Below are 27598 nucleotides of genomic sequence, written 5' to 3'. Positions count from 1 at the left end.
GGACCACAGAGGTGCGGTGCTTGCCTCTTTCTACACTTATAAATCGACGGCTATGGAACCTTCAACTGCGGAGGCCATGGCAGCCTAGTATGCCACAGAGATTAGCAAGAAGATGGAAGTGGGACACCTCATTCTCGAAGGTGATGCAAAGGAAATTACCCAAGCTTTGCAACGGGAGAGTTCATGGAAAGGGGTTTACTGCATGTTAACTGCTGCAGCAAGGCGGAATCTACTCCAGCACCGCGAATGGCACGTTCGACATGTGGCTCGACAAGCTAATGACACGGCTCACAGATTAGCCAAGGTGGCAATTCTACTTAAGGAAGAGACCCTGTGGATCAGGGATTATCCAGATTGTATTCATGCCAATGTCCTTGCTGAGCAAGGGTCTTCGTAATCAATGAAATGAGTCTTATTTTTCAAAAAATAAAATAAATATATATATATATATATATATATATATATATATATATAAGAAAAGAAAACAAATACACTAGATCACATAAATCTACTAAAATTTAAAAAATCTCACTTCACATGTATGAATGTGATGTTTTCGTTTTATTTTCTTAAGTTGTATTAAACTGAAGGTGAAAGAAAAAGAAAAAGGAAAAAAAAAAAAATTATACTACATCCCCGTAGAAGTATCACTCAAAGTCTCAAACTCTCAAACTCTCAAACAAATAAAGGGTGGGCATGCTAGAGAAAAAAAAATATACTGATAAGAAAAATTGATGGACCCGAGCAAACTCATTGCACCTGGACAAGAGGCCCATTCTAAAGGGATCTGGCCCAAGCCCATAAAGAGACTAAATCAAATTATAAATCTAGTGTCTTTCTTATTTAATATTCACTGTTGTTAACTTGGTACAGTGGATTACCTCAGGTCCATTACCTTTGTACCGTTAGCTCAAGCCCAAAAAGGGGCAAAAAGATCACCAAAGAAGAAAAAAAAAAAAAAAAAAAAAAAACCGACGAGGCCCCAATGGCCAGGAGAGGAGTGAAAGTTCATTTCAGAAGATTTTTTTTTTTTTTTTTTTGGTAAAACCCAAAACCCTACTTTCTCTTTATCTCTCTCCTCACTCCACTCTCCCCATTTCATTATCTGCTATCTCTCACTCCTCTCAATTCCAGAGTCTCTTTTCTGATTTATGCCCAATAGCAGCGAGCGAGTCTTGCTCGGGCGTTCGCTCTCTGCGGTTCATTTGCAGACAGACTGAAAGAGTGGGGGCTTATTATCTACTATTCCTACTGCAGGATTGTCTGCATATACGCCCTCATATTTTCCTATATCACACTTTGTTATGGAAAAACTTACTGTGAATCTGGCAAATTGAGCGAGACAGTGGTTGGGTTTCCCGAATAAGAAGAAGAAGAAGAAGATGGAAATGAAAAGGAAAACGCCGTCACAACTTCAATCCCTTGAACAGCTGTACGCAGGTATCTGTATCCACCCACCATTTCATCATCATAACCTCTCTCGCTCTCTCGCCCTCTGCCCCACCCCACCCCCCACCCCCCCCCCCCCCCCCCCATCTTTAATAATATTGTGACATTTTCCTTTAATTATGCCTACTGCATTCTTTGTTTGTCAGACGTCCTAACATAATGTTTTTTGATGCAGAGAATAAGTATCCTACAAAAGAGGTAATGGAAGACCATGCCTCTTCTTTGGGATTGACATACAAGCAGGTCCGGGGGTGGTTTGTTGAGAAGAGGAGGAGGGATAAAAGAGAAAATGGAATTATTGTGCCATCACATTCGACTTGGAGTAAGAAACGTCCGATTCTTACTAGAAGGAATGGATCGGGCATTATAGCTGCTAGAAAGGTACTTACAGGAGATCCCTCGATGCGTTACCCCAAGACTCATTCGTCTTCAATATCCAAGCGCCCATCTATGGCCGATAACCGGAATGGTAAGAGAAAGAAAAAACTATTTCTTCTTCAGGATTTGTTAACTCCTGACCACATTCTGAAGAAGGTGTTCCGCAAGGATGGTCCTCCCCTTGGTGTGGAATTCGACTCTCTTCCATCTGGGGCATTTTGCTGTCTTACAGGTAATACTCCAGATACTTTGCTTTGTGTGTATGATAAAAGCTGGTTGTGTGACAGGTAGTTTTTGTTTATTCATAATTTTGATCGATGATTTTCTTGGATTTTCTTGTTCTGCCTGACTATGGAAGTTGAAATTCATAAGGAAAGTATTATTAGAGTGTCGTCGTATGGATTCTTGATGCTTGTAAAATTGAGCTTGCCAAGATTTCTGTGTTTCTATTGGGATTAGGGAGGCACGGTTACCATGAAACATATCTTTAAGCTCAGCTCTTGCTTACCCAGCGACTAAGCATTTCCACATGTATGACACGGCACGGAACTAGGTGAAACGAATAATACCTATTCCACTATATTTTTTTATGTGTTTCAAATCTTCTCAGACCTCATCCTTGTGCAAGATCATGGGATGATTTGGAAAATTCCTTTTGAGTATGAATTGATGGGTGCACAACACATTGAATACATCAACACTAGATGAATCTTCTGACAGACACTAACCTGAGATCATAAGCACTCAGAGATGGAATAGATTTTTTTTTTTTTTTTCCTGAGCAATATATATAGGAAAGAGGGGAAGGGGCAGAGATGGAATAGCTGAATATGTAAAAACCATTCCTAGGACTGGCGCATCAATTGGATGTCAAAATCTTCTCTTTGTGATTTCTTTCACTCTTCTTTTCTTCTTTAATCTTGCCCGCATGTTAAAAGGTTTTCCAAGCCAAATATCCCTTCTTTATTCAGCAGTTGATAGCAATTACAACTGATGGTTGGAGTTTGGGCCTCAAGTTTTTGGAACTGGGTTGTGGATGCACCATGAACTGGGACATACAAGTTGGGTTTGCAGTTCTAGTAACTCTGGTATTGGGTTATGGGGTTATGCATCAGTATCCTAAAGCTTGTAGACCACTTAAGTTGGCTGGTTTCCATGATTTTTCTTCGAGCCCCTATATAGGTCTAAGGTTGAGGGGATAAGGGGAGACAAAGTTGGTTTGGTGGAGCACTACAGAAGAAAGTTTTGACGTGATGTGAGCTCATTTGGTAAGGCTCATGTGGGACAGCACCACAGAAATTTTCCTTGGAAAGAGATTTAGCATACTTTTGCTTCTACAAAGGGTGCTTTCTTTGCTTGGAGAACACTTCAGAGGATCCTTAGAGTTGATAACTTGATCAAAATGAAGAGAATTTGGTCAACTGGTGTTATACCTGTAAAAGGCATGGGGTGTTTGGTTGCTAGGGATCTCTGTTCTTTAGTCTTTACTCTCTTTAGGTTTTAGTTGGTTCCTTCTGAAATGTGTTAGGAGAACTTAAGATTAAGTTTCCTTTCCCTGAAAAACATTACGCCTTGCTTGTCAGGGTGGATTTTCTTTTCCTGATTTTTACATCTTTTCCACAAGCACTTGTGCTTAGAAGTTATTTTAGGGTTTTTTTTTTTTTTTTTGGTACACTTTATGTCACTGTTTGCAGTCCCTTTGAAATTTTCTAATAAGTTAGTTACTTATAAAAGAAAAAAGTGTATTGGGTAATGGGAGAATGGTCATAGTGGTTTTCTCCCATTTTTTCTTCTCTCTCTCTCTCTCTCTCTCTCTTGTAATCTTTATTTGCTTTGTACTTAATATTTTTATAATACCATTTCACACTTACGTACTTTCTTGTTTAGATGCTAAAAATTCTCATTCATGTTGTGAAGACAACCAAAGAGCAGACAAAAGAAGAAAGGTACTTGAGAAGGATTTCTACTTCCCATATTCGGAAAGTTGTTATGACCTACTTATTTCTATCTTAAACTGCTCTCATTAGACCACTTTTTTAATTTTCACCTAAACTTTGTGGCCTTATTTTTTCAAAGGTTTCCGAGCATGCCATCTTAAGTCATCAGGTTTCACACAAAAAGAGTGCTCCGGTGAAGAAACATGGTATTGGGAAAGGTTTGATGACAGTTTGGCGGGCTACTAATCCTGATGGTGGAGATTTCCCTACTGGTGCCGATTTTGGTGGCAAGGAAGTAGCTTGTTTATCTGTATCTCTAGTCTCAACTTCTATATCACGAAAAAAACCACAACTTCGGGAGAAAAGGCCACGACAACAAGTTACTGTGGCTGTAAGTTGTTTACGCTTCATTTCATGATTTTTTATTCATTTACCTTCTGTATGAGCTAGTATCTGCAGACTGATCATCTTATAAATTGATTATAATGGTCGCTTTAGAAAGTTTGCTGACAGTTGGTCATGTATTTAGAAACAGGGAAGGTTTAGAAATAAATCACAAGATAAGAGGAAACAATCCATCAGAAGAACAGAGGTATGTAGTAAGTTGTTATTGCATTTGTGTGCTTTCAGTTATTAGCTGTGGCAACATATAATATGTTGTTATATGCCAGGTGGAATCTAACAGGGATGAGCATCAGAAGCAGCCAGATAAAGGAAAATGCGAACTTGCTTTGGAAGGAGAAATATCTCAAGAATACCTTGATCAGGTTACAATGCTGGTGGATGATGAAGAGCTGGAGATGCAAGACTTACAAGGACCAATTCTGCTGAGGTGTTCAGATCATTTTACTGCCAATGGTCTACATGGTTGTTCACTTTGCAAAGGTTGGTTGTGGAGGAAGAATCTGAAAGTTTGTCTATACTGTTAAATGCATTATTTGAAGTTGTGTATCAAGAACTTTCTTAATTTTTCAGATCTCCTGGCTAAGTTTCCTCCAAATTCTGTTAAGATGAAGCAACCATTGTGTATGCAACCTTGGGATTCTTCTCCAGAGATTGTCAAGAAATTATTTAAGGTAATTAGGGTTCAAAATTAGTTATGGCCTTATTTTGATCTGTCAATGCAACATATATCATATGCCAAAGAAACCTCATGCTCTGATTCTCTTGCACTAACCTTTCTATAGTGTCCGTTTGAATTTCTTATGTATGATTTTATGAAAGGCCAGATACATTTCATGTGCTAACCTGGTAAGTTTAATAGTTATAGATGGTTACTTGACTGTTTTTATAGACTTACAGGACCCTTGCCTGGGACATGCTATATGCTGAAAAGTTCATTGGCTCCCTACCCTTTATTTGATATTTTGATGAGTATATCTATTGGAATATTTGAATTGCATTAGCTTTTGATCATTATTAATCTAGTTTAGAAAGTTGTGTTGCAGGACTTATAATTAAATATTAATTTAGGACCAAGCATTAAACCCAACTAATTGGGATTGCCTCTGTGAATCCTTTATCAAGTAATTTTGTTCTGCTATATTTATCTTTTTTGGCCTGGCCATCCTATCTAAGGTCATATAGTCACCTCTCTTTTTATCATATGCTTCTCTAGACTCTCCTCATCGTGTGTTGCAGGACTAAGACATGCCCATATGTCGTTTTGTCTGAAAAACTAATTAGTGAAAAAATATGTTCTTTCTTGATTACTTGCATTTTTTCCCTGTAGGATTTAATGATGATTGTATGTTGGGTTCTTTATTGTGATTATTACATGTTAAATCATCATGCTAAGACATAGGGCTGACTTTCTTTGGGCAGGTTTTCCATTTCCTTTATACTTATGCTGTTGCGGTTGATATATGCCCCTTCACTCTTGATGAGTTTGCTCAAGCATTTCACTATAAGGTTACATCTCATATCTAATCCAACTTTGCATATTTGAACTTTTTCATACGTGTCTCTTAACTTACCATGTGGGTGACATCATTTTATTACCTTTTGTTGGTTTCATCTTTCTCAATTCTATGCATTCCTTTCAGGATTCATTGTTACTTGGAAAAATTCATGTGGCCCTTCTTAAGCTTCTTATATCAGATGTGGAGACAGAGCTTAATAGTGGTTTTTCCCCTCGTTTGACAAAATCTTGCAATTTTCTTGCATTACTTCACTCGGTGAGTATAAAACCATGCAGGTCACAACAGTTAGAAATTAACTCAATCAAAACTAACTTTGTTATATTTGTAATTGTTATGTACACTTGTATTATCTTAGGACAGGAAACAAAAATAACCAAAGTGGAATTGGCATGACTTGATTATATTATGGACTAAATGATTTGGACCTACCCTGCCATTAGGATGTGAAAAGGGCTGGGCATGTATCACCTGTAGTACATAGCTGTTGTCTGAATGAGGATTTCTAAATTTTCATGTAGAAAACCACTCTGTAGAAATGTTGTATGTATTCTTACTTGGATTACACTTCTTTTCTGTAGTTACAAAAATAAACTTGTTGAAATTGTTTTCAAGACCATTATTTTATGTAAGTTTTCCCCAAATCTTTTGTCGCTATTTTAGTTTCTAGTCTGTCTATTGAGATGTGGGTAGCAAACATTCAGTCAAAATAGTTAACTTTGGTTGACTTGGCTTGGGGACATCACATAATCAAAGACAATAAAAAAGTCTGTAATGCAAGGTGCAAATACAATGAATAAATTGAACCATAGAGAGGTGATAAACTATTGTTTTGAGGAGTTGCAAACATGTGTATCTAAACCACATGTTTGGTCTTATTATGAGCCAAAACTCTTTCCTCTCTAGGTATGCCACCCAACTGCCCTCGATAGCGCATGTAGGCGCAACCGTTGACTGTTGTTAGAGTTTAATTCTTTTTCACTCTGCATTAGGTGTCTTGAGTTGAGAGCGGATTAGAGTTATGGGGTTGTTAAGGTGGTGTTCAATTGAATCCAAAACATTTGAGTTGGCGGCGGAGGGTAAATCTATTGGGGTTCTGATTCATGAACAATGCAGGGGTTATGTTTGATACTTGTTCTTGGCCACCTAGAGGAATTTCTACAACTCAGTGTTTTGGAGACTTTTCAGAGATGGCTCCCTACTATCCTCGCCCAACACTGGGTGTTTCTTGGCCGTGGAGGGGCACAGAGGAAGTTGACAGAGGGGTCATATCCTAGTGTTTGAAGGGAGAAATGGCGAAGGGTTGAAGACGTTTGAGGCAGAGCTACGCTGGGTAGTTAATTTTTTCCAGCCATTTTTGCCGCTAGTTCATCACTTTGTGTGGGTAAGAGTAAGCCTTTGCCAACGCTGACATCTCAGGCAAAGGGGGGAAGAGGCCATTTGTAGTGGTGTTGAAGTCTTCAACAGTCTCCTCTTTGTTGAAGGGCGATTATGGGAAAGCCAAAATGGTTGGCCTGATGGGATAGACAGCGACTAGGCGGTTGCCGTCTACAGGTGAGTCTAGGTGTGGAGGAAGTCTAGGGATCTATGCTGGTGGAGTCTGACCAAGAATGGAAGGAAGGTTTGGTGAAAGTCTTGATTTCTGCACCCTTAAAGAGACATTGAAGCATATTAATGAGGATGTGACTTGACGCTTAGCTTGTCTAGATCTAGGCCAAGGTCTAGATGATCAGGGTTATAAAGTTGTCTTTGTGGTGTTGAGCCAAAGCCCAGTGCTGGCCCGTCCAAGCCACTTGTTAATTCGAGCTCTTCATGTCCTCCACCAGAATGAAAGGGAGCCAGATGTATTTATAAATGCTCAAATTTGTATGCATGGATATTAATAGCAGGTGATTATGCAACTTGTGTGACAGCTGAAATGTCTTTTTCACAAAACACTATATAAATCTCGGCAAGCTAACAAATCTGGAGATATCTTTCATCCAAAAATGAAATAATGGTGAAAAGAAGATAGAAACTCATATTAGATGATCATGCCTAGAAGGGTGATAGATTTGTTGGTTAGTTGGAGAGGATAGGTTGGGTGGGGTAGAATGATCGGAGTTTGGAGGTTGGCTCCATTGTGCTTAATGTGGTGTCTTTGGCAAGAAATGAATGCTTGAAAATTTAAAGACGTTGAGGCTTCGGTGACAGAGTTGAGGAAGATTGTGATCAACACTTTGTATACTTGGATATATGTTCAGCATAGTTTGCTTGTTCATAGTTTTGCAGATTTTTTTGAATTTGTGTTCTTTTTCTTTAGAGTATGGGTTCTCTTGTATACTCCCTATATACTAGGGCTGCGCTCCTTTACACTATTTAATGATAATGAAATTATTTATCAAAAGAAAAAACTCATATTAGATGAGTTCACTTTCCAGATTACAGCAAACCCCACACTCTAAATACCTAATAAAGGGCCTAATACTTTAGCTTTTTAGAGAATCTTCTTTCATAAGTATATGTCCTGCCTATTAGCAAGCACTCCATACGCCTCTGAAACATTCACGTGCTCTTTGTGGGGCGGTGGTTTCCAAATGGATTATAATGATATTACCAACTTTTCCCCAATATTCTGTCTGGACAAGGAACAGCTATTTGGAAATTTTTCTAAGATGATGACTCAATAGATTTTGGAAGGTTGAGATATTTAATTGTAGTGCTTTGTGGAGTTTTGTTTTGTTTTTTTTTTTCTTTCATTCCAAGTTGCTAGCTTATTTTTCCTTTAATAATGAAAAATTAAATGGCAGCTCTCTATACTTTTGTATTTCTTTTGATTATTTGGCAGGTTGAAAATCAAAAAGTTGTTTTGGAGTTCTGGAAGATTTCCTTAAACCCACTAACATGGACAGAAATATTGCGTCAAGTTTTGGTTGCAGCTGGTTTTGGTTCAAAGCAAGGTGCAATGCGGAGGGAAGCCCTTAGCAAGGTATTCAAATTATTAACTCTTGGCATTGCACCTGATTTTACTATGCTTCATATTTTAGCATATGTTTCTGATAAAATGAGAATTTCTGCTAAGATATATATATTTTTTTAAGTAATCGACAAATATCATTGAAAGCGTAAGGCGCCCCTAAGTAAACTCCTAACTAGATTTAGCAAACAAAATAAGGAAATCACTAAAACTAATCGTCAAAGGAGACACATAAGCAACTGTCCACATATCCAAAGCTTGCTGCTTTTAGGATATCAGATTCGTTCTGTAGGACTTACTAATTTTTGTTTTGACTATTTGCTTGTTTGTTGTGGTGGGTGGATGTGTATGCATAGATATATTTAGAAGCTCAAGTCAACGCATGTAGATTTTGATAAACTTCTTACCTATGGAATGTTGCTTTAATGTTCATAAAAGCTGTAGTAAGAATTTTTTTTAAAAAAATTCAATTGGCGGTTCTACTTTTTATTTGAAATAACTTTCTTTGTGTGCTCATAGATCTTTGATAGGTCTGAGATCTTAATTTTGAAATCTCATATTCCATGTTTCTGTTATCCAGGAAATGAACCTCATGGTGAAGTACGGTCTACGTCCTGGTACTTTGAAGTGTGAATTGTTTAAAATTTTGACAGACCGAGGAAATAATGGGTTGAAAGTTTCAGAATTGACAAAGTCATTGCAGGTAAGTTACTAGAATATGGAGTTCTCTTGTTTGGTGGGAAGGATGTTGACCATGTTGGTGTGATTCTCACTATGATCATTGTTACTGTGAACATGATACCAAATAAGTATCACTTGCGAGATATATTAACAATAAACTTTGATTTTGTTTTGAAGATTGTTGAATTGAACCTTGCCAGCACAACAGAGGAACTAGAGTCGTTAATATGTTCAACTCTTTCAAGTGACATCACTTTATTTGAAAAGATTTCATCGGCTGCTTATCGTCTACGTATTAACTCTGTTGCAAAGGAAGTTGACGAATGTCATTCGGATACTGAGGACTCTGGAAGCGTTGATGATGATCCTAATGACAATGGCCCATATAGCAGCAGCGATGATTCTGGTTGTGAATCAGGAAATTCTAATATAAGAAAAGTCATGGATCTGAATTGTTGTAAAAGTCAAAGTAACATGCCAACTGTATACAATGAAATCGATGAAAGCCATCCGGGAGAAGTATGGTTGTTAGGATTGATGGAAGGTGAATATTCAGATTTAAGCCTTGAGGAGAAGTTGAATGCTTTAGCAGCTCTAACTGATCTTCTTCATGCAGGATCCAGTATAAGAGTGGAGGTAATAGATCATTTTAGCATGCTTCCTACAATATCATTCTACAGTGAATGTTAAACCAGTTTTATATTATCTGATAATATTTGTGAATATCAAATGAATATGATGATTTGGTAGATCCGTCAATTTGGGATTGTCATTGTTCATTTAACAACTGTGCTTTCTTCATTAAATTACTTGGTCTTCCATTATTCAGTTATTTGCAGGTTTATATTTGTGTGCATAATATAAGTCTTTAAATTAACACCTATGATTTCACTTTTCATGTGAGCAATTGATTGTTTCCATGATATTCATTGCAGCTATGATTTTAAAAAGTATTTGGAATGCCAGATAATTCATCAGATTGTTCACTTTCATGATTATTTCATTCTATGATTAACTGTTTGAAACTTATTTAGCTAATTTTTTTATAGGATCCTACACAAACTACTGCTGATTGTGTTCCTAACATCCATCATTATGGTTCTGGAGCAAAATTAAAGAGGTCATCAGCCAGCCAACATAGCTTAGCTTGGCCACCCTGGGGCTATGCTGTACAAACACATGGTTTAAAAGAAGTATACTCGTTTTTGAGGTTTCATCCGGTTGATTCGTCAGTGTCAATGGCAAAGTTATATGTGAAGGAGATATCCTCTGGCAAAGGAGAAAATGTAAAAGAAAAAGAAGTTGATTTTGTTTCACATCCCATGCAATCTGTGTTTTTGGGGTCTGATCGTAGGTACAATAGATACTGGCTTTTCTTGGGCCCTTGCAATGCATATGATCCCGGCCATAATAGGGTCTATTTTGAATCTTCTGAAGATGGTCATTGGGAAGTGATTGACACTGTAGAGGTATTCTTCTGAACCTTGGATATAGTGCATAGCCCTTGCTTGAGAATTTTATTTATTAGACAGCTAGGAAACTTTGAAGTGAAGTAAAACATGTTTCTCAGCCTTTTCTATATGGTGTGATGTGATTCTTCTACTCGTCACTAACTGTCATTATTTGCTTGTGTTTGCTTCAACCAAATGCAGGATTTCTGCACCTTGTTGTCAGTTTTAGATGACAGAGGTAAGCGGGAGGCTCTACTTATTGAATCTTTAGAGAAGCGGCAATCATTTCTCTGCCAAGCAATGTCAAATAGAGTGTTAAACAGTGCTGGAACAAGGCATTTAACACAGTCCATTCAATCTGAGCTGGATATGGTCAGAGAGGATAGTTGTTCTCCTGTATCTGTTGTAGACAATAACCTAAGCCTGATAGAGACTGCAGAAGATTCTTTGCCTTCATCTGGGGTTGTTCTTGATGTTGGAACAAAGAGAGAAGAAGAACAAGAAAGATGGAGCCATCTACAAGCGTTTGATTCATGGATATGGAATTCTTTTTACTCAAATCTTAATGCTGTAAAATATGGTAAAAAATCTTATCTTGATTCACTTGCTAGATGTGAAAGTTGTCATGATCTGTATTGGAGAGATGAGAAGCACTGTAGGATTTGCCACACCACATTTGAGCTAGATTTTGATTTAGAAGAAAGATACGCCATCCATGCGGCCACATGTAGGGAGAAAGAAGATTCTAATATCATGTTCCCACAGTATAAAGTCTTATCATCACAGATTCAGTCACTTAAAGCTGCAATTCATGCAATTGAGGTAGGCTATCACTTTTTATTAGTTTTGTATATGATTTTATATGCACATTGCGTGCGCACACACGCCCTTATTATCTGTTTGTGAGTTTGTGCATGTATCTACTATATCTTTCTTTTTTCTTTTTTTTTTTCCGAGTACTGATCAAATGCCTTGAGATCAAAAGGTTTAAGTTAAACACGCTCTTTCTAAGGAACTTGGCAAAATATCAAGAGAAGGGGGCCTCCTCATAGTTGGTATTGCATTAATGACGAGGTCGTAGTGACCTTGATAGATATAAAGAAATTTAGAGTTCTTTTTACTTTCCTATACTTTTAATTTTTTAGTAATGGAAATTATGACACCGAATAAGTTGAAGATAGGAGTGGTGGAAATGTTCCTTTTTTTCTTTTGATAAGTAATTGGGCCAAGGGGAGGGGGAACGAGAAAATCAAACTAGTGGTCTCTACTTCACAATGCGTGGTCCTTAGCCGATTAAGCTGCCCCTTGGGGTTTAGAGTGGTGGGATTGTTGAGAAGTGCATGCTTAGGTTGTTGTGTGCTTTGCAAGTGGATATATAAACTAAATAGAGTAGTGCTTTTGGACTTGTGGTTGATTACCTTTAAAATTTAAGGCCTAAGATTTTATGGTTCCGATACTTTGATTCTTGATCAACATATAAATATGATCAGAGGAAGAATATAGCGTTAAGTAGGCTGGAAGGGTGAATTAGCATTGTTTTGCCATTCTTTGTAAGTTGGGATTGTTGTAGCCAACTGTAAATAGTTGGGATAAGCCTAAATTGTTTTTAGGCTTATGACTTTTGCAATTAAGCTAATGGTAACTTTGTGAAAACATTGTGCATGTGAAATGTTATTGCATGTTGTAATACCAGTAAATGGGTACCTCTCACACATACCCACATGGTGTACATTATTTTTGCAATTATATGTTTTCACCAATTATAAGTTATTATTTTACTTATCAAAAAAATGTTTTCACCAAATGTTTTCACACATGCCCACATGCTGTACATTACCCACATGTTGGTTCCTTTGGGTAATGTTGTTAATGTGGATGGGTTGGCTGGCATTTTGGGCTGTGGGGTCTCTTCGTTGGCTTTGAAGTATCTCGGTCTTCCCTTGGGGGCCTCCTACAAGGCCACATCTATATGGGATGGTGTTTTTGAAAAGATAGAGCATCGGTTAGCTAGTTAGAAAATGATATATTTGTTTAAAGGTGGCAAGGTTACCCTCATAAAGAGCACCCTTTCCAATTTATCTACGTACTTCATGTCTCGTTTTCCCATTCCTATTGGTGTTGCAAACCACATATAGAAGCTTCATCGAGATTTCTTATGGGGTGGGATAGGTGAAGAGTTCAAATTTCGCCTAATTAGCTGGTCCAAAGTTTGCTCTCCAATCTCTAAGGAAGGGTTGGTAGTTCCAAACTTGAGGATGTTTAATCATGCTTTTTTAGGGAAATGGTTATGGCGCTATGTGCATGAGAGAGAGGCTTGGTGGAAAGTTGTGGTGGATCCTAAATTTGGCAGTTCGTGGGGTGAGTGGTGTTTTATTGAGCCCCATGGGCATATAGGGTAGAGTTATGGAAGAATATTAGGAATGGTTGGAGAATGTTTTCTAGTCATACCAGATTTAAGCTGAGAGATGACTCCAAAATTAGATTCCGACATGATGTGTGGTACGGGGAGAAGCCCCTTAAGGAAGCTTTTCCGGATTTATATAACATTGTTTGTGCGAAGGATGCTTTTGTAGCAGTTCATTTCGAGCTTTCTAGTGGTTCCCTTCGGTGGAACATAAGCTTTATTAAAGCGGGTCACGTTTGAGAGATGAATGTCTTTGCTTCGTTCTTCAATGTGTTGTATTCCTATAGAGTGAGAAGGAAGGTGAAGACAAGCATATACTTTTTGTGTACATGAGCGCCTTACGCTCTTTTTTTTTTTTTTTTTATAAGTAATGTTGTATATATCAAAAAGCGTTAGACACCCCTAAGTACACAGGAAGAGTACACATGAAAACCTACGAGCCCACAAAAAAAGACCCCAATCAAAGAGCCCTGAAACTCAAAATACCCTGAGTCCTCAATACAGAACCTTGAAACCCAAAAAAAAAAAACCCTTTCCTCACAAGGCAATCATAAACCCGCAAGCTACCCTGCCTTTGCGGCTTTGCCCCTACTATAGCCACTACCTGTAGCCTCGAAAGTTAATGGAGCATTCCAAATTTAGTGGGAGCGACTGCCATCGCATTGAGCACCACATCGGAATATCCCTCCACCCCCGCCAACGAAGTGGCCGCCACTACCTCAACGAAGTTGTTCATCTTGTTATTTAGCTGCGCACCTATATTGTTCTTCACTCTCCGAGAATACCCCTGCTGTGACATGGGGCGCCTTAGACTCTTAATGGTATCTCAATAACTTATCAAATATAAGGTGAAGACAAGCTTTGGTAGGGCCCATCTAAAAAAGGGGTGTTCATTGTTAGCTCATTTTACAATGTTCCTGCATTCCTTTTCCATGAAAGAGTATTTGACAGTCCAAGGTTCCTTTAAGAGTGGTTTTTTTTTGTTTGGTCGGCGGTCATAGGAAAACTCCTTACAATGGACAACCTTAGGAAGCGACATGTTATTATGATCAATAGTTGTCGTATGTGTAGAGGGATTGGGAGCCTATGGACCATCTTCTTTTCCATTATGAGGTTGTTGTGCCTTACGGAATTTTTTTTCAATCGCTTTGGGTTATCCTGGGTTATGCCTAGCCATGTAGTTGACTTGTTTGCTTGTTGGTGGACTGGTGGTAACGCTCAGAGTGTTATTATGCAGAAGATGATGCATTCTTGCCTTATGCGGTGCCTTTGGAGAGAAAGAAATTATAAATATTTCGAGGACCGCAAGAGGACATGGGAAGAGCTCAAGTCCTTTTTCTTTTGTAATCTTTAATTTTGGACAGTTGCGTTTGTAGCTCCTTTGGTGCTTAGATTTCAAGATTTTCTTTCTTTTCTTTTCTTTTTTCTCCATCTAGTTAGATGTTTCTCTTATATACTTCTACCTGGGTTTGCTTTTCGGTTTTAACGATATTTTGATTACTTATCAAAAAAAAAAAAATCTGCTTTTTGTTAGAATAGGTGACAGATAGCATTCTTACCACTTCCTTTATGTGCAGTCCGTTATGCCTGAAGAAGCCTTGGTGGGTGCTTGGACAAAGTCTGCTCATAATCTATGGGTCAAACGGCTCAGACGAACCTCATCTTTGTCAGACCTTTTGCAGGTTTTTTTTTCTTCAGATAAATTTTTTATTTATTATTTACTATAAATAGAAAGAGCAGTTTCTCAGTGGAAATCTTGCAGGTTGTTGTTCTCTGATTCTCTGAACTTTACATTTTTATTCATTCTACTTTGTAAATCTTGCAGGTTCTTGCTGATTTTGTTGGTGCGATCAATGAGAACTGGTTATGTGAATGCAGTGTTCAGCAAGTTCCCTATAATGTAGTTGTAGAGACTATTGCATCCTTTGCATCTATGCCCCAAACTTCGTCTGCGGCTGCACTTTGGGTGGTGAGATTGGATTCCTTAATTGCTCCCTACTTGGAAAGAGTTCGTTCTGGAAAGAACCAAGAAATCAGTACCAGAGGTGAAGGTTCTTTACCGTTAAATTGGAAATACTTTCTAGAAAAGCATCTCTTGCAAAAACTTTGGTAAAAAAATAAATATCATACTTAATATTTCAAAAGGTTAATTATACTTATCAAAATATAAAAAGGAAAGAAAAGACAATTTTCCATGCTTGATGAATAAGTTTTCTATGATTTTAAGAAATAATGATAGAATTAAATCTGCAGCTCACTTCAGGGAAATTTTTGCGTATAAAATTTTCTGATTGAACAAATGGGGCTTGATGTAACCTATTTCTGTTCATTGGAGATTTCATGATACTTGTTTGTTTGAAATGGTTTATGTTAGTATAATCAATCATCTATTTCTCTGCTATTAGTTCTGAGTTTTTTCCGTCTTCCTGGTGGTGATGATCTTCTGATTTCATACAATCAATATTCTGATAATCGATTTCAGGATCTTAAACCTGAATTGGGACAGCCAAAGCAAGTGCCTCTCTCTCTCCCTCTATAGAATGGCACATTCCAAGGCATGAATTGGGAGCAAGGGGTTTCATAATTGGGTTGTGAATTTGATGACCTTTTCATTTTTCTTTCTTATTTTTTTCATATTGGAAGTAATAAGAAGGGAAAACTTCACTAAAAATCTTTGAACTTCTACCCGATTTGATAAACCCTCTCTAAACTTCAAAATCTCTCAATTTAGTCCCCTGAACTTTCAATTGCTCTCAATTTGGACCCCTCCATCAGATTTTAAACGTTACATGACGTTTATACCCCTGACTTTTGTATAAAATTTCAACTTTCATAACGTTTTTTTAAGGAAAAAAAAAAATCAGGGATATTTTGGTCTTTTTTTGTATTTTTAACGGCTAAAATTGACGGAGGGGTCCAAATTGAGAGCAATTGAAAGTTCAGGGGACTAAATTAAGAGATTTTGAAGTTTTAGGGAGTATTTCAAAACGGTTGAAAGTTCGGAGGTCTTCAGTGAAGTTTTTCTTAATAAAAATGAGCACCTTAAATTAGTTAGTTTGGACAAATATATTATGAAATGATCTAGTTTGGTTGATTTTAGCTGGCATGGAACTTGTCTATTTGACAAGCTGGCGATGGATAGAATAGCAACCAACCTGGTTGAAAGATTTATAAGGTGTTGTCCCTTTCGTAATCAAAGATCTCCTACTTCTCCAAAAACTGCTATTATTAAATCTATGTAAAGAACGGGCAAGGAATAAGTCTCCTAATTTAAATTTCTCTTCAGGAACTATACCAAGTTATACCCTGTCTCTTAGACTGAGATTGCCAAAGCCATTTGTTTATCTATTTTGGAGTAATTTTCTGTTGCCTAATTACTTTGCCTTGCATCCCCTTCTACACTTTAGAGAAAAAGAATACTTATGTATCCTCTTTAATCATAGTGGAAGTAAGCTTTATTTACTGCAATAACAGCAAGACTAACAGTTAGACTTTTTGTACGAGATAGCTTGACTTAGACTGGACTTGTTAAAGAAACATAGGTAATTGCAAGCAAGGCTTACAAAGGTCTAAGCTGGTTGGACTGCTTAGTTGCCAGCTTGGTTTTGCACGTTGTCAAGTTGAAATTATAATGCAGCTTAGTTTTGCACTTGGACATCATTAGTGAGTTCTCATTTGTAGTATATCTACTTTTGATTGTTAGCTAAAATGCTCCTTCTCCTTTCAGGTAGGCGTGCTTCAAAGTAATCAATCCACTATTCTTAAAGAGCTTATGCAAGTAGGAATTGTAACTGCATATTTGAGGCATTGAGGGACTTTCACATACTCGTTTTACTCATTATCACCCGGATGTCTATTGCCTAATCAGAGAACAGCTACAGATATACTGCCTTCGAATTTTGAGGGCATCACTGATGCTTTTTGGGGTCTGAATGGAAAGGGCTGATGGCGATATCTTTCTTGTACAAAGTACTGCTCTCAACTCGGTTCCTACTTGTATAGACTGGTAGGAGTGATTGGATGTTGTACAGCATTAGATTAGCTATATTCAGGAAAGTTCAAAAGTTTTTGGTTGGTAACTATTATCATGAGCATCTTAATTCTATACTTATATGTAGAACGGATTTCTGCGGCCTCTTACAATCTTTGGCATTGAGGGAATAAAATTGCCACTGCCTGCTTTCCATTCTACTTAAAAATAGAGGATTAAAGTAAGTACCTTTAGTTTATACTATCTTTTTCCTTCTGCAAGTATTGTCAATGTATCCTGTTAAAAAGAAGTAGAGAGTAGCCTTTTTTCTTCTTTTATTGTTATTGCAAAAAAAAAATGTTAAATTCATATGACTAGATCAAGAAAAATGCCAATTCTCTCTCTCTCTCTCTCTCTCTTTTTACTGTTACGGCTGTCAAGAATGACAGTTTCTACTTTCTAGTAAGGACAGAGCACTTGGCGATTACCGGGGTATTCTCTCAACATTTTAACGATTTGTCCAAGTCTGTTTTATGCCAAATCGTAATGAAGGTTGTCGCTTTGGCTGCCTTCTTATTGTAGTTTCTTTGGTTGCCTTCTTATTGTAGTTTTTGTTTCTGCTATGTTCTTTGTACTATCGGTTCTTTGTTATATCTGATTTTGCAGATAATTGTACGACCTGTTCTGTGGTTTGAATGAATTACTGATTTGTCCCAAAAAAAAAAAAGATATTGTAAAAAGGGTGGGGTAATTTCCGCCACTGGTGAAGAGAATTAAAGTAGCCAGAGACGAATGGAAGAAAGAAGGGTGAACTCACTGGAAATGGCCTTGGAAGTACTCGTGTTTCCTTGCTCGACTCTTGTGATCTGCTTGACTGCTTCTTTAGCAGACCTAGCAACCCAAGCCCCTCTTGCCTGTAAATTATCAAATGCAAATGACGTCGGCCTCTTATCCAAGTTCTAGTACACAGCATGTTCCTTTGCCTTTTGATGTTGGATTTCAGCCGTTCAAATTATTGATGACTATCAGGATTTAACGCTTTAAGATGTTAACGGGACAGGTTTTATGGTTTTTTTTTTTCTTTTTAAATCTTTACTTAGAATCTTAAATCTCATAAGCCCTCGCCCTGTTGAACTCTAGTCTCTAGAACATCTTTGAAAAGATGAAAGATATTGTATACCACTTGGCTAAAAGCCAGCGTTGCATGGTTGTTTATTTTGCAGAGAAATACTTCTGACAATATTCAGGTGTAGAAAATGGCAAAGATTTTAATTGGTTTTTACTTCAGTTTGGGGACGCAAGTTAGGTGAGAATATAAACGTTTTCTGTGCTAAATAAATGTCAATGGAAGTTTCATTTCAAGTTCGTTTCATGTTTCATTTGAAACAGTTACCACTACTCGGATGAACATATGAAAGACAAATAATAGGGAAAATTATATCTAGTCCCTAAGTTTTCGTTTGATTTCAATTTAGTCATTGTGTTTCACAATTAAATTCTAACTAACTTATAACCCGTACTATACGCGAGATTCTTCATTATAATTTAATTTTAAAATTTAAACACATCATTTTTCATTATAGGTTAAAAAGACCTATAAAAATATATAGACAAAGTTTTCCTCCAAACTGGGTTGGAGAAATTTCCTTCAGCCTAGTCTATAAAAGTGACATGTATCCCTTTTTTTAATAACATGTGAAATGTACATGTTTTTCTTAATAGCAGGAACAAAGTTGGAATAAATTGGACAAAGTTTTCCTCCAAATTTGGTTGAAGAAATTTCCTTCAATCTAGTCTATAAAAGTGACATGTGTCTCTTTTTTTAATAACATGTGAAATGCACATGAGTTTTTAATAAAATTTATTACAACTTTGCATTTGCTATTAAAAAAAAATGTGCATCTCACATGTTAAGGGACACATGTCACTTTTATAGGTTAGGTTAAAGGAAATTCTTCCAACCCAGTTTGGAGGAAAACTTTGTCCAAAATATATCTCACCTCTTTAAATAAAATAAAATAAAAACATTAAATCTTTGTTCCTATAAGTATATATGATTTAAAATGAATAATAAAAAAAAAATTAACAAGAAGAATACATGGATTATAATATAGTTAACGCAATTAATGACCGGTTTTTTAAGAAAAAACCGGTCATATATATGACGTCCTTTTTTTTTTTTTTTTTTTGAGAATCCTAAACGTATTAATATACATATTAAATTGACTAAATGTATTAATACATAATAATTTGATTTATATTATTTGTTTCCTCATTTGATTCGGACATTAATAATACTTAATTTATTGAATAATTTATAGGGTTAATAACTTTTTTGGTACCTGAGTTTTCACTTTTTTATTTTTTCCCCCCTGAGTTTTAAAACATGACAAATCTAGTACCCAACCTATGGGAAAAGACGGAATCACTACCTCCTTTAGGTTCCGTCAATCCCAACTAACGGACGTCCACGTCATCGCCAGTTATATCTCGACACGTGTCCACCATGAAATAAAAAAAAAAAAGAAGGTAAATCCACGTCGTTTAGATAATTAAACAAAAAAGTTAAAAAAAAAATCCACGTCGTTTAGATAATATCACAAAAAAGTTTAAAAAAATTCGACATTTCCCCCATTTTCTCCATTCTTCCCGTTCGTCGTCGGCCTAGGGTTCATAAGAACCGTATTTTCCCCAAATTTTTGTTCTAGGGTTTCCATTTAGGTGGGTCGATTCTCGATTGCGATTGCAATTTGGCTTACGATTGGAAGTATTATCGGCGAAAGTTTAAGTGTTTGAGTTTGATTTTGGGTGTGGACTAGTAGTTTGGGTTGGGGCGAGTTCGGGAAGGAAATCAACCTTGCAGCGTGGTTGGACCTGATTTTAGCACGTTGGCGGAGACCTTGTACACGGGAGGAGCAAAATGGGACGACCTCGGAGAAATCGGAATGGGAGAGGTGAAGGTATGTACTGTTGCAAAAAAGTTAAGAGAATAAAATAGGGGATACTTTTGCTTTGCTGAACTGAATCCCCCACCAGTGGGGTGTTTTTTTAATACTATATAGCATATGGGTTTGAGACGTTGCAATCACTTATCACTTTATGGCTGCCTGTTTTTTTAGTTGTCGCTTAGTGTAGTACTTTTTGTCTGTTTTGAAGCCAAGTAGAAAGTTCTCACCTTTTTCACATTGGAAACTTTAATATATGGTTGTCGTGTTGGTTGTCAGTAGGGTATTGAAGACTTTTATATATGCTTTTGAAGACTTGTTTATTGTTGCTGTTGTAATGTGGGATTGTTTGGTGGGTGGGGGCCAATGTGCATGATAGCTTGAGTTGGTACGTAGGTCTGTATGTGTCTCATATGTCCATTATTTTGTTGATACAGGATCACCACTTACAAGATCCATTGATCTCGTAATTCACCATCATAGCTCATTTTGTAGACCACGTATGGAGTATGTAGGGGGGGAAGTGATGACTTTTCCTGGTTTAGATATTTCTGTGTTAAGCTACTCACATATTATAACCATAGTGGAAGTATACCTTGATTATCAATATGGAAAGGTGCCTGCTCTCTATTACAAGGTTGATGATTATGAAGAAATTCTTGAACTTACAAGGAGAAATCATGTCCAAGAGATGTTTAGGGTGTTTGAGTGCGAGTCCAAAAACTTGCATGTGTTTGTAGATCATGGAGATACAGAAGTTGGTGATAACGAAGGTGGAGTTGTAGAAGAAGTTGGAGTTGTAGTTGGTGAAAAGGAAGGTGAAGTTGGAGTTGTAGTTGGTGAAAAGGATGGAGTTGGAGAAGTTGAAGAAAAAACAGATATGGTCAATGTAGAAGAAGATGGAGACAAACATAGTTGGGCTATTGTTGAAGTTCCAGATGGTTTTATAAGTTATCATGTAGATGATGGAGATGAGTTTGTGGATCATGAGGATAATCATGGATATGAAGAGGTGCTTATGAAAGATATCAAAAAAGAGAAGGTTGAGCAAAATGTCAAAGAGATAAAAAAACAAATGAAGCAGCAAAAGAATGTTGAGCAAACTTCTTCCAGGGAGAAGAAAAAGGGTAAGATGCAGTCCACAGCCATGCAGTCCATAGCCAGGCAGTCCACACACAAGCAGTCCATAGCCAGGCAGTCCACACGCAAGCAGTCCACTACTAGACAGTCCACGACCAGGTATTCCACACGTAGGCAGCCTCTATGTCATGGATATAACGAAGATGACCAGGATGAAGATGAAGAAGATGAGCAGGATGAAGTGGATATCCCACCTCTTCCATTAAGTGATTTTGAAGATACTGATGGAATGGAGGATGACGCTTATGTCAATCCCAAAAATGAAGAAGTTCTACAGGCGGCAAGGGAGGCTGGAATGAAGTGGTTCAAGCCATTGGGTGAAGCATCATCATCAGCTCCTAAGGAGGTTCACACTGGAAAGGGCAAACTCTAACAGCCGAATGAAGAGGGTGTGGAAAGTCCTGAACTGCTCAGCATAGAAATTGATGAGAATGTTGAAGGTACAAGTAAAAGAAAAATGAGAAAGTATCCGGAATGGCATGGAGTGCATGATCTGAAAGAGAAGGTTGAAATACATGTGGGACAATTATTTGCAAACCCATCTAAGTTTAAAGAGGCACTACAGTTGTATGCAGTACATAATTGCTTCGATTATACATACATGCATAACGACAAACAGCGTGTTTCAGCCTATTGTAAGCAAAAATGTGGATGAAGAGTATATGCATCATGGAAGAGTAATACGAAATACTTTCAAATAAAGACATTAGAAAAAGTTCATAATTGTGGAAGTCATTACTTTAATAAAAGAGTGTCAATCAAGTGGGCAGCAAACCGATACATCGATAGCTTCAGAGATCAACCAAATTGGAAGGCTAGTGCTTTGAAAGAGGCGGTTCGAAGGGATTACAATGTGGAGCTAACTTTGCTTGCTTGCCACCGTGCCAAACGAATGGCATTGAAGTTATTAGCCGGATCAGATGATGGGCAATACAAACTTACGAGAGCATATTGTAATGCACTACGTCAGTGGAATCCCAGTAGCTCAACTTACATACAAAGAAATGGGCTATTCTTCAAAAGGATGTACGTTTCCTTAGATGCTTGTAAGCGGGGTTTCTTGGCTGGATGTAGGCCGATGATATGTGTGGATGCCTGCTTTATGAAAGGTCAGCATGGTGGGCAGCTACATGCTGCCATTGCACGGGATGGGAATAATGACATCTTCCCAATAGCATATGTTTTATGAGAGACTGAAAGTAGAGGCACATGGACATGGTTTTTGAACAGTTTGTTGGAGGATATTGGGAATCCAAGGGAGCACACGTGGTCATTTATGTCGAACAAACAAAAGGTAACAACCTAACATCTTAATTGAATGAATGTTTGATTAAATTGTGCTAATAACATGTGTTGATTAAATTGTGATCTTCTTACACAGGGGCTGATGGAAGCCATAGAGTACCCGATGCCTGATGTGGAACACAGGCTATGTGTTCGACATTTGCATGCAAACTTCAAGAACAAGGGTTACAAGGGCAAAGCGTACAAGGATGCATTGTGGGGTGCAGCTCGAGCAACAAATGAAAATCAATTCAAGTACTACATGTCAGTGATAAAAGGAATAGATACTGCAGCCAATGAATACATTGCCAATGTGAACCCAAAGATGTGGTCAAGGCATGCTTTTAGGGAGACCAGTTGCAGTGACATACTTCTGAACAATACAGCTGAGACTTTCAACGCATGGGTACTTGAAGCTAGAGATCAGCCCATTCTTACTTGCATGGAGATGATAAGGCGGCAACTGATGAATCGGATTAGCCAAAAAAGAAATGGTGCTGCAACATCAACCAATATTATTTGCCCTAAGATTGTGAAAAAATTAGACAGGAACAAGTCAGATGCTAGGAATTACATCTCCCACTGGAGTAACGACTTGACATTTGAGGTTGACCACAGAAATGAAGCTAGGAGGGTTGTCAATTTGAAATCAAGAACCTGTGGATGTTGTAGGTGGCAAAAGAATGGGATTCCATGCCCTCATGCTTGCTGTGCAATTTACCAAAATAGGGAAACTCCAGAAAAGTATGTAAGTGACTGCTACTTAATGGATACGTATAAGAAGTCATATGCATATAGCATCGAGCCGATGCCTAACCCTAAAGATTGGGCTATTAACAATGATGACGAAGTCACACTGCCACCTTTACCCAAAAAACAACGAGGTAGGCTGAAGAAGGTGAGAAGAAGATGAGCTGATGAAAACGAGCCTGGTGAAAGTGTTAAGGTGAGTCGAAAGGGGTATGATGTACGGTGTGAAAACTGCAAACAGCTGGGCCACAACGCTAGGAGTTGCACCCGACCACAGAATCCAAATAGGAAGATATACCCAAAGAAGGTTAAGAAGCCACAACTGAACACTGACACTGAGGTACGTTTCTACATAATACTCTAAGGTAGTTTGACATTTGATATTTTAAATGTTTTCCATATTCATGTTTTTTTATTCTATGGTGTGATAGGGAGGTACCTCACAAACAATGCATCCAATTGACATACCCCAATCAACTGCCACCGCAAGTGGACAAAGTAGAAGGTCGGTTAGGCTACAAACAATGGTGAGTTCATCAGTTTTGTTTCTTGTGTAGTAAGAATTTGTGTGCAAAGTGTTAATTATATTGCCTATGTTGGTGCAGGCTAAGGCATCACAGCCAGTGGGGCAACACCAACCTCATCCACAGTCAACACAATTCAGGGCAACACAATAGGGAATGCAATTGGAATGTAGTTGGAATGTGACATAGAGATGTAATTTTTTTGAGCACACTTGGATGTAGGTTAATGGAAGTTTGTGGCATAATTGTATTGACAATGTGGCGTGTTTTTTGTGAATGTGGCATATAGGAATTACGGTTTTTGTGTTTTTTTGTGACAATGTGGGTTAATGCAAGTTTGTGACTTATTTGTTTATTTGAAATTTATGGCATATTTGGACGTTTTAGTTGGAATGTACATGATGTGTTATAGATTGTGAAAGTACTTGTTTAGTTGGAATGTTCATGATATGGTCGGGATTGGGTTAATGGACAATGTGGAAGGACTTGTTTAATTCGAATTTATAGGCATATTTGGATGTGGTTCAAATTAAACCAATATGCATTGTTTGAGTATGGTCCAAATTGGTCTTCTTCGATTGCATATACATGGTATGCTCAAATTATGGCCACTGTTTGTAATGTCAATAATTTGGTCAAATTAAGTTGAAACAGTATTGACAAAACATTTAGTGTCTATAACTAATCACTTGCATAAATACATACATTACAAAACACTCATTTACTTAGTGCAATAATGCCAATCAACATTATTATCATCAACCATGACAATAATAAACCAAACATGAGAAATTTCTCTCTTGCCCTATACACATTCTTCTCTTTCTCTAAGTACGTAAGCATTTCCAATTGTCTATCATCCCCCTTCTCTAGCTAATTTACCCTTGCAATGTAGCCATCACGTTCAATCTCAAGGTCTTTCACCATTGCCAAATATTGACAGTTTTCATTCTCCAGCTCTTTCACCCTATCCAACAGGGTAGGAATAACTTTCATACCCCCTTCACAAATTGGGTTGTCCATCCATTTGAAAAATTGGCATGCTGCTTTTCTCTGTATATACATAAAATATCAAAATATCAATCCAACCATTACACTCACTTCATGCAGGAATAACTTTCAGACCAATATGCATTGTGCAATGAAACTACTCACGTTAGAATCATAGGTAGCACAACCCCAAAATCTCCTTCTAGGGTTTTCTGGAGTTCAGGATATCTTCAATGGTGCAGGTAACGAGCAGTAACAAACCCAGGACGTCTGAGTACAGTCCACCAAAGAAGACCCAGATGCAGATGATGACTTCATTAGCTCCTAAGGAAAATAGCGTGAACCTTAGCTTAATTTCGGTACAGTATTCACCAAAAAAAGGCAAAGCTGAAATTTGGGTACAGAATCCACCGAAAAAACTAAAGCTCAAGATTGGTTGATTGGTTTGAGTAGATACCTTATCCAAGCCGAGAGAAGATTCCTTTCCTTTGGATTCCCGTAATCGACTTGATGACATTTCTTCTCTGCGCTTTCCAGTACGAGTTCTCAAAGGTTGACGGATGGAATACAGTTCGATAACCCTTACGCGTGCCTCTGCAAACCAGATTGAAGCTCGATTCTAGGGTTCAGGTCATTTGAAGATAACTAGGTATGTAGCTCTAGGTTGAAGAAGAAGAAGAAGAAGGAAGGTAACAGAAGGAAATGGAGCTCGACCTTACCGTACCTACGTGTGAGACTGATCGAAGCTCAATTCGAGTAGCAAGAGAACGAATTGTGGAGAAGGAAGAGAACGGATTGTGGAGCTCGTGGTCTAGGGCTCATGCGATTTATGGGTAAACGAACAAGGAAGGAAGCTCGGGTTTGAAGGAGGAAGATGAAACCTATTAGCTTATGTGGAACCAGGTGACAGATGTCGCCATTATAACGTAGTTACGTGGCGATGACGTGGACGTCCGTTAGTTGGGACTGACGGAACCTAACGAAGGTAGTGATTCCGTCTTTTCCCATAGGTTGGGTACTAGATTTATCATGTTTTAAAACTCAGGGGGGAAAAAATAAAAAAGTGAAAACTCAGGTACCAAAAAAGTTATTAACCCTAATTTATATATGGAAAATTCTTGAAATATAATTAATGCAATTAATAAAATGTTTTTTAAGAAAAAAACCGGTTTAGCCTTTTAAAAAAATAAATTAACGCCACATGCCGCAATTTTAAAGCATTTCTAAGAGGGGTTTCAACTTATATATAGCCAGGTGTCACATTTGACACATTATGTGCACATCACTAAATGCCACAATGCCACGCTGTCTGCTTCATCTCTATTGCGGCGGCTCATCAAAAACTCTCCATGCAAAGAGACTCACTAATCTCTCTACTTTAAGAGAACAAATCTTTAAATTGTAACTCTAAAAGACAATCTGACATTCCAAGTATTTGGGTTCATAAGATTGCCAGCTTTGCAAGAAATTGATTGATGTGGCAAATATGTTGATGTGGTGCTGGAACTGTGTGCATGACGTGTTAAATGTGACATACATGACAGACAAACAAATTAACTTTGACAAACAAGTGACAAAGAAACTTCTTTGATACCTAAGCAAAACTTAAGAAGCTAATTGTCAAAATTTGAGATCCAAGAATAAATTAAAATAAGAAGAAAACTTATGAAGTAAAGATAAATTTTCCCTAAATAATATCAATAAGAAAAAGGATAACTGAAGTTGCCAAACTTAAATGCTAAGCACATATTAACAATAAAGGTGGATCAATTCTACAAGCATAGATTGTTAGTCTTTGATTAACCCCTCAAATATTCTATAGTAGGCCAATTCGGACCAAACATGTCATTTTAAATGTAATGTGTTTCTTAGAGATATATCATATGTGGTGAGATTTAAGTACATATTTGGTACGCGGAATGACTATTCTACTAGAAAAAAGTTATAGTTTTTTCTGAGAATGAAAGAAGATCGAATTAAATAGGCTTGAAATAGTTATTTTCATGGGAATGACTATTTCAAGTGGTAGAGTATATGACAAAAAAATTTATCCTTATCATACTCTAATACCAAGGCTATTCTATCTCATCTTTTTTTATTCTTAATAAAAATTATTCATTTTTTTTAATGGAATAGTCATTAAGCATACCAACCATAATTATAATGTTTAAAACTTATAGGCAATTAAGGTGCTTCTCTAGGCCCCTTAAGAATAAAAGTCTCCTAAAAATTAATATTTTTCTGACTAACAATATATTGTCACGTGACTCAAAGGTTAATTACTTTACAAAGAAGAGAAAGAGACCTTATTTTGATCGTAGAGATTTTCTTTTCTTTTTCTTTTTTTATAAGATTGACTTATATACTAATGTAATCATAGAAAAGGATTTCAAAAGACTTTCTTTTTTATCCAAAATATCATGAGAATAAATTATCTATTGCACTTTATTTTTTAATTCTTTTCATGATTTCGACTCTATTAATTATATAATGCTAGACGTCCTCCCTATATCTTATTTGTGTCTCCCAAAATTGATGTGACTTTTAAAATCATTGTTGAATTTGTGATAAATCATTATTAAATTTTGATACAATAATAGTTTTAAAAGTTACATCAATTTTTGAGGGACATGAGGAGGTCATCTAACATTACTCAATAATTGAATAATGTTAGACGTCCTCCCTATGCCCTTTTGTGTCCCGCCAAAACTGATGTACCTTTTAAAATTACCATTGAATTTGTGTTAGATCACTATTGAATTTTGATCCAATGATAATTTCAAAAGTTACATCAGTTTAAGGTGACATGGAGAGGACGTC

At 37.2% G+C, this 27598-nt stretch overlaps 2 protein-coding genes across 2 annotated transcripts; both read left to right on the top strand.

The window, feature by feature from the left end:
- The first annotated feature begins 1276 nt into the window (after positions 1-1276).
- Positions 1277-17366, top strand: LOC132165616 (Homeodomain-like transcriptional regulator). Its single transcript, XM_059576250.2, has 17 exons — positions 1277-1440; positions 1625-2059; positions 3715-3773; positions 3904-4155; positions 4294-4356; positions 4436-4649; positions 4740-4840; positions 5589-5675; positions 5810-5941; positions 8511-8651; positions 9220-9342; positions 9498-9956; positions 10370-10789; positions 10973-11593; positions 14753-14857; positions 15001-15220; positions 16903-17366. Exons 1-17 carry the CDS (start codon positions 1383-1385, stop codon positions 16920-16922), a joined length of 3510 nt encoding a protein of 1169 aa, XP_059432233.2. The 5' UTR covers positions 1277-1382; the 3' UTR covers positions 16923-17366.
- A 4321-nt stretch (positions 17367-21687) lies between these two features.
- On the top strand, positions 21688-23972 carry LOC132165776 (uncharacterized). The gene is made up of 6 exons (XM_088511613.1): positions 21688-21865; positions 22001-22410; positions 22612-23412; positions 23506-23604; positions 23696-23769; positions 23870-23972. Exons 1-6 carry the CDS (start codon positions 21688-21690, stop codon positions 23970-23972), a joined length of 1665 nt encoding a protein of 554 aa, XP_088367739.1.
- Positions 23973-27598: the final 3626 nt, after the last annotated feature.

This window comes from Corylus avellana, chromosome 11, assembly GCF_965113065.1.
Source record: "Corylus avellana chromosome 11, dhCorAvel1.hap1.2, whole genome shotgun sequence".
In the NCBI taxonomy this organism is placed as follows: Eukaryota; Viridiplantae; Streptophyta; class Magnoliopsida; order Fagales; family Betulaceae; genus Corylus; species Corylus avellana.
Note: the sequence above shows the minus strand (reverse complement) of the source record. Positions and strands in the feature narration are given on the sequence as shown.